At 50.4% G+C, this 14,926-nt stretch overlaps 1 protein-coding gene across 1 annotated transcript in view; it reads right to left on the minus strand.

Moving 5' to 3' along the window:
* The window catches only part of LOC102043817 (HYDIN axonemal central pair apparatus protein), a 68,293-nt gene that overhangs the window by 48,848 nt on the left and 4,519 nt on the right, over nucleotides 1-14,926 (minus strand). The window contains 9 exon segments of the mRNA XM_031062324.1: nucleotides 1,114-1,337; nucleotides 2,487-2,605; nucleotides 3,785-3,884; nucleotides 4,904-5,090; nucleotides 7,894-8,098; nucleotides 9,103-9,123; nucleotides 9,359-9,456; nucleotides 12,969-13,168; nucleotides 14,585-14,719. Of these exon segments, the coding sequence (XP_030918184.1) occupies nucleotides 1,114-1,337; nucleotides 2,487-2,605; nucleotides 3,785-3,884; nucleotides 4,904-5,090; nucleotides 7,894-8,098; nucleotides 9,103-9,123; nucleotides 9,359-9,456; nucleotides 12,969-13,168; nucleotides 14,585-14,719 (1,289 nt within the window).

A 14,926-nucleotide genomic window follows, 5' to 3' on the forward strand; every position in this document is an offset into this window, starting at 1 on the left:
GGAGCTTTCTCAGGAGAGTTTGACCCACACAATCATTACAGACAGAGCTCTGAGACATGAATCCAGGGCAGCCCCAAACATCCTCTGAAAAGAGCAGCAACAGTTCTACCCAGGGGACAGATGAATCCCAGAGGAAAGGACCAGCTTGTCAGCAGTGCCCCAGCTGGCAGAGCCGAGAGCAAGAGCTCCAACAAGCAAACAAGGCTGTCCTGAATCTAGCACAGCACCTCACCTGTCCTTGAACTCAGCAGACACACTCCAAAAGCCACCAACATCCACTGAAATCAGCACTTGAAGCTGCACAACACTCATGAGTTTATTTCATGTTTGATGCCAATCAATGCCCACTCTGCCTTTTGGTTCAAAATCAAGGAGCAGTGACCTGGGCCTTCTGTTGTACTCACAGGACTGCCCCTGGCTCTGCTCTGCACATCTCAACAAGAGACACCTGCCCTTGCTCAAGGAGAAAGCTGCTTGTGCAGAAACATCCCATGACCAGTTTGGGGGAAGGACAGAGAAGAATCAATTATTTGATGGTGAAAGGTTCCCTCTTGATTTCCAAAAGAAAAAAGCAGCACTTTTCCTCCAACAACAAAGCCAGCATACTTGTTTCTCCACTATGAACACACCTACTCACTACTTTTCTCTTGCTAAGTAGTAACTTTCTTGTTCTTTTTAATCCATTTCCCTTATCTCATTGGTATAATCCAGCTTTCATTTCTTTACTGCCTTGACTCAGTGCCTCCCAACAGCAGCAGCCCAGCTGCAAAGCTGCAGAGCAGCCAGCATCAGCTCTCCTGCTCCCACTGCGTTATCCCAGCAGCACATGGCTCAGGCTGGCAGGGACAAGGCCTTACGCTGCTGTGGTGCTGAGGACTGAGCTCTGCCTCCCCTATGATCAGCCCTTCTCCCTTTGGCTGGGCCAGGATTGTCTCTTGCCATGGCACCAGCCCACGGGATGGTGCCCAAGTCCTTGGGACAGCTCCTGCTGCAGTTCCGTGACTCCCACATCAGCCCTTTGCTGGCTGTGCAAAGGAGGCACCAAAAGGAGGTAGGTGGGGGATGTCCCAGAGACAGCTACAGATGTGCCCACCCAGCTCCCAGGGTCCTTACTTGATGGTCAGGATGGCAGGTGTAGGAGATCCAGCCACACTGAACTGGAACTCCTCCTCAAAGCTCCCCAGCATGGTGGCACTGAAGGAGATCTGGACAGTCTGGGTCCCACCTGCTGCAATGATGCCCTGCTTGGGCTCAAACTTGAAGCAGGAGCCCACGTTTGTGGTTGAAGGGATATAGGTGAAGGCAGCATCAAGAACTCTTAGGTTCATCAGTTTCACCTGCAGAAGCGAGAAAGAAAAATGGAAATCCATGTGGAACCTTCCCTTCTTGTGAGTGATTGTCTAATGATGCAATGAACACCCAGCAGAAAAGGCAGAAGATGCTTTGTGCTGCTGAATGGCAGAAGCCAAAAGATACAACAGGACAAGTTCTGCCTTTGGGTTTTCATGCACAGCAGTGGCAACTCCACAGAACTGCAGCCACCCTGGGCTTATCCCATGGACACAGAGCAGTGCACCTCTGCTCAGCATCACCGAGCTCACTGAGAGCTGGCCCTGAGAGCCCTGAGTGGGGAGATTGCAGCTGCGTAGGGAATCACCCCAGAGCTGCTGCTGCCCCAGTGAGCACAGCTCCAGCAGCACCACCTACTCATTCACCTTGTCCCATCCCATGAAAACAATTCATTGATAATGGGGCATCAGCATCAAAATGTACAGATAGCACCATCTTTTGGTAGGAAAACTCAGTGTGTCTTTCCCTTCCCCAGCCATGCTTTTGAAAGTGTCTGGCATGATGTAGAGCCTCATTTTCTACCTCTTTCAGTTGTGCTCAAATCAAGCTCTCCCTTGATTTTTTTTTTTTTTCTGGAGGGAGAGGCAAATAGGCAGAAACTCCTTTGCTTCATTCCCAGGAGCACTTTTCTCTTTCTAGGGTCAGAGATGCACCAAGGCCAAAGTGTGGTGAGGGACTCCCAAGCCTTTAGCAAGGGCCAGCACTGAGCCAGGAGGCTGGATGGCTTTCCTGTGACTTCCAGGAATAAGCAGGAGATTCTTGACTGGAAGCTGTTTGCAGTGGGCTGAAGCTCAAATTCAGCCAGTTTGTTCCAGCTGCTTCTGCAGAGCCCAGCCCAAAGGTGCCTTGTGTCTGGCACTGCCACAAAAGCCTCTGAACATGCAGCTTTTGGAGCCAGTGCTGGTTTCATGTGCCAAGGGATTGTTTTGCAGGAAGCCTCCCAGCTGATTGCTAAGGAAGGCTGCCCAAAAGCAGGGACTGGGGCTTCAGGAACAACAGACACGCTTTTCCGACCCCCCCAGATTTGACCAGTATGTCAAATATTCCCTGCCCAGGTTGCCAGGAATTCCACAGCTGCACCAGGCTTGCTGCTGCCTCAGGAGCCATCAGGATCCATCCCAAGCCCTGCTGCTCACCTCATGGATGTGGGGGATGTTGACAAAAATGTCCCCAAAGTTCAGTGCATCAGAGCTGAATTCAACGAAGGGTCCTTGGCCTTCCCCTCTGAGGTGCAGGGGCAATCTGCTCTCATGGCCTGGGGAGAGATGTCCATTGCAGCACAATCATTCCCTCTGTTCCACTGGATTTTCCAGGCTGCCTCAGTGCCAGTCCCTGACTCTGAGCTGGATGCAACCAGCTCCTGATGCTTCAGGAGAAGATATGAACCCTTCTCTTCCCCCAGGAGATATCCCTTGGGGCTGACTTCTAATTTCTAACCCATTCCTCGGACTGCTTTCCAATTTTTACCACCAGTCTGCTGAGTTTAAAACATCTCTGATGTCCTGTAGCGATAGGCCAAGGCATAATAGGTATAAATTGAAAGAAAGGAAATTTAGGTTAGATATTAGGAAGAAATTTTTTACTGTGGGGGTGGTGAGACACTGGGGCAGATTCCCCAGGGGTGAGGCTCCAGCCCTGAAAGTGTTCAAAGCCAGGCTGGATGGGGCTTGGAGCTACCTGATCTAGTGGGAGGGGACTAGACAATCTTTAAGGTCCATTCCATCCTGAACATACTGGAATTCTGTGGTTTCTTTCCCATGCACTTAGAGGAGCTTTGAAATCCATTCAGTGAAGGCACAAAGCTCATGAAGAGCAAATTGCCAGGCAGCAATTGCCAAACTACCTGGCCCAGTAGCACACGACTTTGTTGCCAAAGTCCTCAACTTCTGACACTCAGCCCTGTGTTCTATTTCCACAGACTGTGAGCTGCAAGGTGACAATTCCCACACAGGGACAGAAGCAGCTGCTGGCCAAGGGTGCTCCTTCTACAACCACCCAGGGCTCAGTGGGGCTCAGCCACCTCTGGGCACTGGGAGCTGCTCCAGGCTCAGGGAGCACATTTATAATTCAGCTCCTGCTGCCTGATGATGGATCCATGTCAAATGGACACATCCTGGAGGTGTCTAGAGGGGCTTAGTGCTTGTTCACTGAAGCTGTTCTGCTCTGTAGCTCTTTGGCCTTTGAGGAAATGCTGGCAAAGCCAAGGCATGAAAACCTCTCCCTGCACTGCCTGGGTTGTTCTGGGATTGGTAACCCAGACATGGCTGTTCTGAGCCCTGGCCTAGCACGGGAGACTCCCTGGAGGCTGCAGGGCCAGGGGGGATGTGCCAGCACTGCCCTGCTGACCAGGGATTCTTCCCAGCAGTTACACAGGAGCCCAGGCTTGCACCATGGCTTCACGGTGGGTGAGAGAAGCACAGGGAAGGAGCTGTACCTGAGATGTTGCAGTAGGCCATACTTTGGTACCCTAGTGCCTCTAGGGGTTTGAAGATCACCTTGATTTCAGCTGAACAATTGGGTCTGATTTCTCCCTCCTAAAACAGAAAGAGACAGCAAAATATTTCTCTTCAAACTTCATGTTTCTTGTTTTCAACCACAGGCCTGTAAGCCTTGATTTAGAGCATCAATGATGAGTGAACAACACAAGGAGCCCAAGGAAACACTCCAAACCCAGCTTAACATAGTGCTGGAAGCTCTCAGTGCTCAGCTGATCAGCTCCCACTCTCCACAAGATTTCTACTGCTCTGACACAAGCTCTTGGTCACATCATGCTGCTGTCAGCTACAGTGGGATGTAACTGCCACTGTGCACTTGGCCTCAGATGGGCCATAGGAGTAACCAAGAAGAGAAGATGATCCCCTTCCTTGGAAATAAAAATATTAGTTTAACCTGTTTTGAAAGAAAGCAAAGGTTGGCATTATTCTAGGGTTTATTCCAAGATGATTAGAGATTTTGCACTGTGCAGACACCAGGCATTCATCATCTCTCACAATGCCAACACTCAGAATTGGGGCTCTGGCTGATGGGAGGACATGGCAGTTTGCTTGCATCACCAGAAAAGGAAAAGGTTTTCTGTCCCTGTGTGCAGGAGAACTCCAAAGGCCCATTTTCAACCTTGCACCCTTGTGTCCAGGCTCTCAGATGACACTGGAAGGGACACTCAGAAATAGTGCAAGGCATGGTTACAGGAGGGGATTGGCATTTTTGTCATTGACCTTGGGCTGAATTTGGCCTCCTTTTGCCAGGGAAGCATTGCAAGCTCCAGGTCAGTGTGTGAGCTGGCAGGGCTCCAACAGCCTCTGCTGAGCCCCACGTGTGGGGGGAGACCCTGCCCACAGGAACTGCTCCCTGTGGCACTGCAAGGACACGCACGCAGCGCCCTGAGCTCCAGCCTGGCAGCAGAGCTGGGCTGTGTCAGGCTCCCAGCCCTGCCTTGAGCCTGCAGGGCACAAATGCTTTTAGCAGGGAGCTCTGCAGCCGCTCCAGAAAGGAGGAGGAGGAGGAGGGAGGAGGAGGGAAGAGGAGGAAAATGAGGTTCTAAGCTGTCACTTACCATTGGCTCAATGAAAAAAAAGTCACTGGAGAACAGCATGGAGTCTTCTTGCACCTTTGCCTTCTTGTGGACCCTGCTGCTCAGGCGGGCAGTGTGATCTTCAAAAGAGCCCTTCTCCTTCTCTCTTTTTTTCTCCGTGAATTTTTCCAGTCTCACCTCACTCGGTGGGTGCAGCAATCGATCCTGCCTGCAGCCCCAGGGAGAGACAAGGCCAGCAGATTGTTTAATAAGCCTCATATTTGCAGAGAGAAGTGGGAGTACAGGAGAGCAAAGCACTTGGGGAGGAGCAGCAGCAGCTCCCCAGCAAGGGCTGACCCCAAGCCATGGGGGGCCCAGATGGATCAGAGGATAACTTGTTGTTCACTGGCCCAGCAGGGAGTTTTACTCCACACCTGCAAGCTCAGGAGAGGTTTCCAAAGCAGCGTCCCGGCCCTCCAGAGAACCTCCTGGCTCAAAGCCTCTGCCAAAACCGAGGGAGAATCCACCTGCCACTTCAAGTGGCTTTTCCTACCACTGAGCTGCTTGGGGGAAGCAGATAAAAGATCATGGAGCAGGACTTCCCTGGGAGGGGGAGATGAAGCTGGGTTGCAGCTACGTGTTACCAGCATCACTCTCAGTTTCTTCCATTTTGGACCTGCCCCGTTCCCTAGTCTGCCTTTCACGAGAGCATCCCAGAGCACTTCCAAAATGAATTGATGAATTCAGGCACCACACCCTTCAGTGACATTGCAGGTTTTATATGCATGAAAACAGAGGCTCTGAGAGGGGAAGGGACTTTGTTGAGCAGGAGGGAGACAGCAAACTCCTGGAGTTTCATGATCCAGAGCTTTTTGGCTCCCATCCCAGTGCATGATAGTAAATATCCTGAGAGGGAAAGGATCCTGCACTATCTCCTCTCCTGAAAACATCCTCTCTGCTCTGAGATGCTCACTGTCCAGCTTCTCTGACAGCAGGACAGTGGCCTTGGAGCTAAAACCATTCCTGTGACTGGAAGTAAGGAAGAACAACATGTCCTGGTGACAGTCTAGGACACAAACTGGCATAAAACCAAATGTAATTGGAAGAAACCCCACAAAACCAAAACCAGGTTGAAGTTTACTTTGGGGACACCTAGTTGCATCTGAGGGGAAAGTGGATCACCTGGGGTCCAGGCTGAGGCAGGCAAGTGGGAAAAAATGGAAATAAACAGCCCAGGGAAGTAGCCAGACAAGGTCATGAGATTTTCTTTTACACATAGAGCTTGAATGGAAGTCAAACACTGTGTAAGGAGATAGAGAAGAGTGGAAAACCAAGAAGCCCAGGGCACTAAAGGACCCTCTCACCAGCCATTCAAGCAGGCAAGGGTCGATCTCCTGGTCCTTTGCAGGCAATTTAAAATGGCTCTGGGGAGTGCGAGTGACCAGGCCCACAGCAAACAGGGGCTTGCCACGGCAGCTTTGGCCCAGCAGTTTTGGCCCAGCAGTTTTTCAGTTTTTGCCTGGCTGAGTAGAAAGGGTGCAGTGACCCACTCTCCTTGTGTAGTGGGTTGTGTCTATTGGCTGGTTGTGAGGTGCAAGACTTTTTTTTCTTTCTTCCTTTCCCATTTCTTTCTTCCTTTTTTCCTAGCAATGGTTTACAAATGATGAAAAGCCATTGCTGCTGCTGCTGCCAGCAGGAGTGTACTAACTCAAACAGAACCCCCAGGAGGGACACAGCTGTCCAGGCCCCAGGCTGCAGGGAGGGTCTGAGCCTGGTGCTAAGATCAGAGGTTAGTGCAAAAGACACCTGTGTGTGGAGTCAGCAGGTTTGCTCTGTCTGGTGGCAGAGCTTAAGGAAGAAGTGGAAAGGCTGAGGAGCACTAGGGAGAGCAAAAAATAAATAAACTGGTAGAGTTACACCCGTCCAACCCTGAGAGAAGCTCAGCAGGAGCCAGAGGAGCCCTGCCCTTCTTGGGAGCAGGCAAAAGGAGACCTAAGAGACAGTGGGGAATGGAAATGGGCCTCTATAGGAGAGGTAATAAAATTCTGTCCTGACCCCCATCACCTACCCAGGTGCCCTGACAGAATAGGTATGAGGCCCTGGCTCCAGAGGGTCAGGCAGATGACACTAAAGAAAAAATTCTGTCTGGAGAGTCTCCCAGTTGCACTTGGCCTGTTAGACAGATCACAGCCTCAAGTATTAAGAAGAAGGGTAGTGGTAGTAGGTGACTCCCTTCTAAGGGGAACTGAGGGCCCTGTACATTGACCAGATCCATTCCACAGGGAAGTGTGCTACCTCCCTGGAGTCCAGGTACTGGATATCACCAGGAGATTCCCTAATGATGAATTAGGGAATTTAGTTCCCTAAATGAACTTGATCTGTTCACCACTGTCTGGGGTACAGTGACCGTGAAATAATCGAGTTCTCAATATTTGGTGAAACAAGGAAGGGTGTCAACAAAACTTACACTCTGGACTTCTGGAGGGCAGACTTTGGCCCGTTCAAGAGACTGATTTGGAGAGTGCCTTGGGAAACAGCCCTTAAAAACAAAGGGGTCCAGGAAGAATGGAGATACTTCAAGAAAGAAGTCTTGAAGATACAGGAACAAACTCTGTGCTGAAAGACAAGCTGATGGGGAAGACAACCAGCCTGGATGGGCAAGGAGCTCTTGAAGGAACTAAGGGGAAAAAAGAGGGTGTATCACCTTCGGAAAGAGGGGCTAGCAACTCAGGAACTGTTTAAGAATGTTGGTCATGTAGGAAGAAGATTAGAGAGGCAAAAGCCCAATTAGAACTTGAGGAAATCCAGTCATTGCAGCCAACCTTTCCTTCCCAAAATGCCATCCTTGGTTGGAGTATAAATGGAACTGGAATGCTGGGTGCTGAGCTCCTGAAGCCCAGGGACACACGCCCTAGTGCCAGGCATGGTTTATTTGGCCTAAACCATTCAAAAGCACCAACACCCCCCTGAGGCCACACCTCAGTTTCAGTCTTGGGCCATGTATCTCACTGAAATGCATCTTTCAAACCAACCTCCTCTTCTCTTCATTCTCTTCTTCCTCAGTACGAAAAGCCTTCCACTGGAAGTGGGCTGTGATGTTACTTCTATTTTCAATGAACACGGTCGTGTGGTTTGATGTGGTGATGAAGGTCTTGACAACCTCCACGGAATTTGTGCTCAGCCCAACGTTGACATCTACAGCTTCTCCATGGAGCTTTGTGCGGATACTTTCTCCACCTGGAACAAAGCAAAGGAGAGTCTTTGTTCAGCTCAGTTGCTGATGGAAGCACAAGGAACAGAGCAAACCACAGGTCACAGGTTTTAGCTGCATTAGCAGTTCTGTGGATCAGTCCGTTTATCACATCCTGACAGCTCTGTGCGTAGAGCATGGGGATGTCCTGGGCAGCTCCTTAAACACCTTATTTCTGAGCATGTTTGTGGAGATTTGGCCCCAAGGTGACAGTATGGGCAGTGAGATTTGTCAGATGTGCTCTGGTGAGCCACTCAGAGCAGCCCTGTTCAGTCCTGCCTTGCCCAGGGTCTCCCCTGGTTCACAAGACTCCTGTCTCTCCTGATCCCTTGGATCCCTTGTTGCTGACCAGCAAATATGCCTGGAGGCAGGTGGGCAGCAAAAGGAGGCCCAGAGGAACAAGTGAAGTGACAGCCCACAGCAAGAGGTGACACAGGTGAGGAAACACAGCCAGCCTGGCTCTGCAATGTAACAAACCACTACAAAATGAGCACCATGAAAATCATCATCATCTCTCCAGCCAAATGCACAGCCACATCAGTCTTGAAATATTTTATATTGTTCTGATCTCAAAAACCAAGCTGGAGCATTTCAAATTAAATAAAAAGGGACAAAGGAAAGATTAATAAGTACAGAGCAGCTTCTTTATGAAGACTGAATGGGATTCCTCAGTCTAGAAATCAAATGGGAGATAGATGTGAGAGGTTTGCAACAGCATGAATGACCTGGGAAATGGGGATGAAGAAAACTTTGTCTTGATTTGTCACCAATCAGGAACTCGAGGGCCTGAAAATGTCATTAGACAGAAACTACATTTATGTGTAGAAGGCAACGTAGAAAAAGGGTCTGTGACAAGCCAATGGAGAAGCAGCATATGGGACAGAGGTGTGCAAGAAATACATTGCATTGGAGAGAGTGTGATGGAAACCTCACACCTCTCATACAGCATTGCCCAGGAATAAAATAAAACTTCACCCAGGCATAGCCACACGGTAGTGGAGAATCAGCGATCCTCCTTCCTCCACTCAGCAACTCCCAGCAAAACAGGAGTCCAAAAATCCCCTGTTAGAGGGGGTTTTATCAAGTCCCTAAACACCAAGGAGTTCTCAGTTTGCTTTGGGGTAAATCTGGAACAGGGAAGCACCTCTAGAGGGAATGGAGGGAGTTGGACGACAGGGAGCCATGGTGAAGAACTGTCTTGTGCCCGTGCAGGGCCCAGCACTCACCTGTGGTGCAGCTCAGGAGGCTGCAGTGGTCACCCTTGGTCAGCGGGTGAAATCCCACTGTCACCTGCACGGTGTCACCAGCGCCCAGAGTTCCTGCGGCCGGCACCACGGAGAAAGGACTGCAACACAAAGAGAGGGATCAGGGCTGGGGGACACCTGGCCATGAGATTCCTTCTGCACTGCAGCTCCCTGCAGCTCCCTTGGGCAAGCAGGGAGCAAACCAAGCACAGCCAGCAGAAGACAGGACAGGATCAGAAACAGCCACTGAGCCACTGCTGAGGAGATCCAGGCCTCACAAGATCCCGTGGGATAAAATGACCTCATCTCCCCCATACTCTGCATCCAGCTCTCTGCAGTGAGACTCAAGGGTCCCACTGCCAGCAATCCCATCAGAGAATGGTTTGTGAGGAGCACAGAGAGGGTTCAGAGCTATCTGCATGCACAACTTGACACTGACTGCCTCAGGAATTTCTCTTTTCCTGCTGCCTATAAACCACATCTCAAGAGATGCAAATGTTAGGGCACTACCTGTCCTGTGAGATTACAGTTTAGGAATCAGACAGGGAGAAGGAACTTTTCCTTGAAGACCAAGGAATACTTACTGTTGAATTTGCAGTGTGGTTCTTTGGTTTATCTTACCTTCAAAACATGGTGATTTAGCCTAAAAAGGGTACATTTTATCAGCATTTCAATGAAAGCTGCTCTAAGAAAAGGAGCAGTCAAAACTCTAAAAGAGCGCAAATAGACTGCAGATGGTGGGAGGATGGATTGTAAGAGAACAGAGATAGTGCAGGAGGCAATCTCACCTCTGAGGAGTTGCAGCTGTACTAATTACCAGAGAGTAAGAACAGCCTTGCCCTTAATAGGTCACCGCTGTGTCCAGTAAGGATGGTGCAATAAGGATGGGTGTTATAAAAGAGTAGATTAGCTGGTGGAGAGGAGAGTTGGAGTTTTTCAGCTGTGCTGTGAAGAGTCAGGGTCAGGTGGTCGTGCTGGGGACAGTAAGGGTTAGTATGTGCTGTGAGGGACAGGAAGGAGTCAGCTGGCCGTGAGGAAGAAAGAGAAAAGGAGTCAGTGCTGCGAGGAGTTGCCCGTGAGAACTCACAGAGAGAAGGCATGAAAGTTTTACAGTGGGATGATAAACTGACAGTGAGAGTCAGTTCCCATCCACCATCGACTGGTGCCAAGCACCAACACCACCAGCAGATTAGAGCAGTACAGTGACATGGAAACAAGACCCAAAAGGAGGATGCCATTTACAGTCTGAAGGATCCAATCCCAGCTAAATGAAGCACCATCAGCAGGAGCACATCAAGGAAGCAGAACAGGAGGTTTCTTTGTATTTACCAGCTATGCAGTCTGGGACTCTGGGCTGTCATGCAGGCTGATAATTGTTTGCTTGGCCCAGCAGGCAAACTCTGTGCAATGTGTTGGAAATAATTATGCAGATGTGTTGATGCACTTTGGATTTAACAGGAGCAGTCAGGATTGGTCACCAGGTGAAGAGCTCTTGCCTGACAAACACAAGACTCTGTGCTTTGATGCTCAGGGACAGCTCAGGTGAAATGTGCTTCTGCCCAGCAGCTGCTGGGCTTTGTGCTCTTCTACAGCCATGGCCTTGGTGCTTTGCTGCTGGTCAATCTGTCACTTAAAAGTGTCTTCTGGGGAGTTTGGTGATGAATGCATCACACACAAAAACAAAGAGAACATCTGGCAAGCTGAACTTTATTCATGTCAGTAGTGACAGCTGATGAACTTGCTTCAGGTTCTGCTCACTAAGGACCTATTGCTGCAATTATGGGCCTGACCTGTTCCTATTACCACTAGTGAGAACATCACTGCTGGCTGATGGAGAAGCCTTGTGCCAGTCATGTTCATGTGCTGGATGTGATACTTTGGAGGGAGGGGAGGAAAGACTAGGCCCCAGCAGCCCCAGAGCCAGATCAGTGCACGTGCTCCTGCACCTGCCCCGGGGCTGCTGCCAGCACTGCTGCAGGTCCCTGCTGGGGCTCGGGGGGATCAGGGCCTGCTTGGGGCAAGGCACAGGATTCTTTTCTTAGTCTTTTGCCAGGAACTTCATCAGAACAGAGAAGCTGCCAGTTAGGGGAATCCCTGGCCAGGCTTCACACTACCTTCCATTCTGTTCCCACTGCTGCCCTATGTTACATGTTCCTACCCTCAGAGGGCAGGATGGGAATAACATTCCTGGGGGTGACTTCAGGGGTTGCCTGAGAAAGAAGGTATCTTCTTATTTTCAAATTATCAGGAGAAGAGAATCCAGCCAAGTCCAGGACTCAGCTGTCAGGACTGAAAAACTGACTGCAATTAAGCCCCTGCATCTCCTACATCCCCAGGCTGTACCCACCAGACTCCTCTGTTCCTGCTGTAGCAGTCATCTCTCACACAGACCTGGCTCCCCAAGACCCAAGGACACAAGCTCTACTCCTCTGAATTTCAGCTAACATCACTAAGCTGTTCCCTGAGCCCACAGATAGAAGAGCTGTGAAGGAGACATCCCTGACACTGTAATAACCCAATGAAAGCCACTGCCAAGAGATGGGGCTGGCAAGCTACATTTTGGCCTTTTATCTGTTAATTGTGAGCTGTTCCTTAAGATAGTTCTCATCCTCTTAGATCCAGCCTCTCAATGAATCACTACTGCACCTGACAGGCAGAAAAGATAAGGCATGGAGGGGGTTTTAATAGGTTGTTTTCTTCTGCCTTTTAACTAGGTCCATTGGTATGTTTGTTTCCTTGTGTGGCATCTAAAGAGAGGTCCAGATCTCCCAATGGCACCTTGCAATCCCCAGACACTGGTCTTGCTTTGAGCAGTGTGTTTGCTCAGATGATTTCCAGAGGTCCCCTCCAGCAAAAGTTATTCTATACTTTTATCTTCTAAATCAGTCCAATTGCTTTTCATGTATTCACTAATGTCTCCTATTTCCTATAGACCTGTGTGTGTACCTATGGGCATGTGGTATATTGAGAGGCATTAGAAGAGCTCGACCTTCATCAAAGTTCCCAATGAAGAATGCATGATCTTTTGGCAAACATTTACCACAAAACAAAAAGAAAAAAAGCAGAAACACAGGAACTTCAGAGTATTTAAAAAGAAATCTCAATGAAAGGGGCGCAATCTTATTCAGAGATTTAAATCATCTGTTTGAAATTTTAAACTGTCTATCAAAGGTTCACCATGGAATGGAAAAGGTGACTGATGCCTTCAGCTGACAAGGGTAATCAGATCAGCCTTAAGTAACAGGAACTGCACCGGCTGCCTGCAGCACAGCTCATGTTGGGCATCTCATGAGAGGACCACTGGAAAGCCATGTGCTTGTGTCCTCCCAGAGAATGGGTCTATTTGGCTGACAGTGGTGAGGATGCATTTCAGAAGCTGCTTGTGCTCAGGAGGGTGCAAGCCAGCTACTAACATGTTCCAGCAGCCTCCAGGAAATGTGGGACAGAGAAAGCTCCAAGGCCACTGAAAGCAAGAGCAGATGCCATCCATGCTGCTCACTTCCAGCCAGGGCTGCAGGGCAGCAGCTGCAATGCTCTGGTTCCTTTTGCTGCTCTTTCCCAACTCTGCTCTCCCCCAAAGGTGTTTTGCACAAGGACAGATGAGCTGCCTCACCTCTGGGTGCTCAGCTGGTAACGAGCTTTCAGGTTACCGACATTGCGAATGAGCAGAGTCTTCTGGGTGCTGTGCTTGACTGGGCACTTGGAGAAGTCCAGCTGGCCAGGGAGCTTCAGCACAGGTTGGGCACAAATGGCCCGCATTGGCACAACAATCCTTTCCCTTGCAGTGAGGCAGATGAGCTCGTGGGAATAATCCTGCAGGAAAAGAAACTGGCTCAGCACAGGGCATTTAGTGCCATCCCCATGGCAGAAGAAAAACCATTTCTATTACCCTTCAAGGGCATCAATTTAGCTATTGCACCCTCAAATGAACACTAAGTTCTACCAATATGTCACATTTTAAAGACACCAGTGCACTTTGCAAAGCCTGTCTCTGTGGCATTAAGCTCCTGTGTCACTTGGGTCATATGGCGAACTACCCTAGGCCACCATAATTTTTACTCTAAATTTTAATGATGTTAAATAGTTCCTAAGTCCCTTCTAAGGAACATGGAGCTAGGGAACACAGGACATTCCTCTTTAGGTTTCTATATTCCCACTGTCTGAGAATAGGACAAAGTGTTAAACTGACTCTAAGCAGCAAAAGGAAGATGAGAAAACAGTTGCACCCAAAGAGCTCCTGCACCTCTGGCCTGGTGCAGAAACATCAGCTGGCTCAGAACTTCGCTCTACCTTTGCCTCTCCAACCAAGTCAGGAGAAGAACATTGCTAAGAGGTAGGAGCATGCTGTTGGAAAGGGCCTCTCTTTGTTTCCCTGCAAGGCTTCCTCCCTTCCATGCCATGTCCTCAACCTTTGCGTATGAACAAGCCTCCAGATGCCAGCACTGAGATCAGACTTGCCAGGGCCTCAGCACTGCTGTTCAAAGCTCCATGCAGAAGCACCTTTGGCACGGAATGGGTGCCAGCTGACAGAGCAAGCACAGGGACAGGCATGAAGACAGAGCCCCAGCAGTGTCACTGCCACGGGCTCTGGGCTCACAGCTCTGCCTGCAGCTTGTCCCTGCCCTGCACCAGCTCCTGCAGGCAGGTGTCCAAGTGCCCTGCAGCTCAGCAACCTCCTGCTGACCAAGGGCACCCAGAGCCCAGTGTGCCTGTGCCAGGCCGGGCTCACGGGCACAGCACATCCTCTGCCCTGGCCCTGCTGCTGTGCCATGCTCACTTGTGCTCTGGGACAGCACAGCTGCAAGGCTGCAGAACAGAGGGGCTGAAAAAGCACCGGCTTTGCTCCAGCCCAGGCTGAGGCAGGGAAGCTGCTGGCAGTCAGCAAGGAGGAAAGCTCTCTGACCTCTTTGTCCCTCCAGTGTTTTCCATAATAATGAAACCCCTTCCACTGGACCTAGAGATGGCTGAACATCTGTCAACACCTCTCTGTCATTTCCATCCTGTTCCCTGTGCATCTTCCCTTGGCAATGCTCAGGGATGTGCAGGGAGGGAAGCAGAGCCTGTCAGGCCTGGCTGCAGTGCCTGCCAGCAGTGCCAAGGTGGGACTGGCTGCAGGCTGCCTGCCCACGGCCTGGAGCCCAGCTCACAGCATGCAATGGGCTGGAGCCAGAGTGCAGGGAAAGCAATGGCTCTGGAGATCATTGTGTGCTTTGGGTCGTGCAGCCTCACCTTGCTCTCGTCGGGGCTGAAGCGGACGCGCACAGGGATAGAGGCGCCCGGCAGCACGACACGGTACGCATCGCTGGAGGTCATGAGCTGGAAGTAAGGTGAGTTCTCCATGGAGACCTTCACCACCTGAGGAAACTGCAGCAAAGACAGGAAATGATGATTTTGCCACTTGTGGAAACAGGAGGAGAAGAGACCTGCCCATGCCCTGCTGACATCCCTCCTTGGCCCCTTTCCCAAAGCACTTTCAGCTGTGCAGGCACAGGCACAGCATTCACAAGGGTGAGCTTGAATCCCTCCTGTCTGGCTCCAGCACTGTGGCCTGGGGCAGTTGGGCAGTGTCTG

Source organism: Geospiza fortis, unplaced genomic scaffold, assembly GCF_000277835.1.
Source record: "Geospiza fortis unplaced genomic scaffold, GeoFor_1.0 scaffold18, whole genome shotgun sequence".
In the NCBI taxonomy this organism is placed as follows: Eukaryota; Metazoa; Chordata; class Aves; order Passeriformes; family Thraupidae; genus Geospiza; species Geospiza fortis.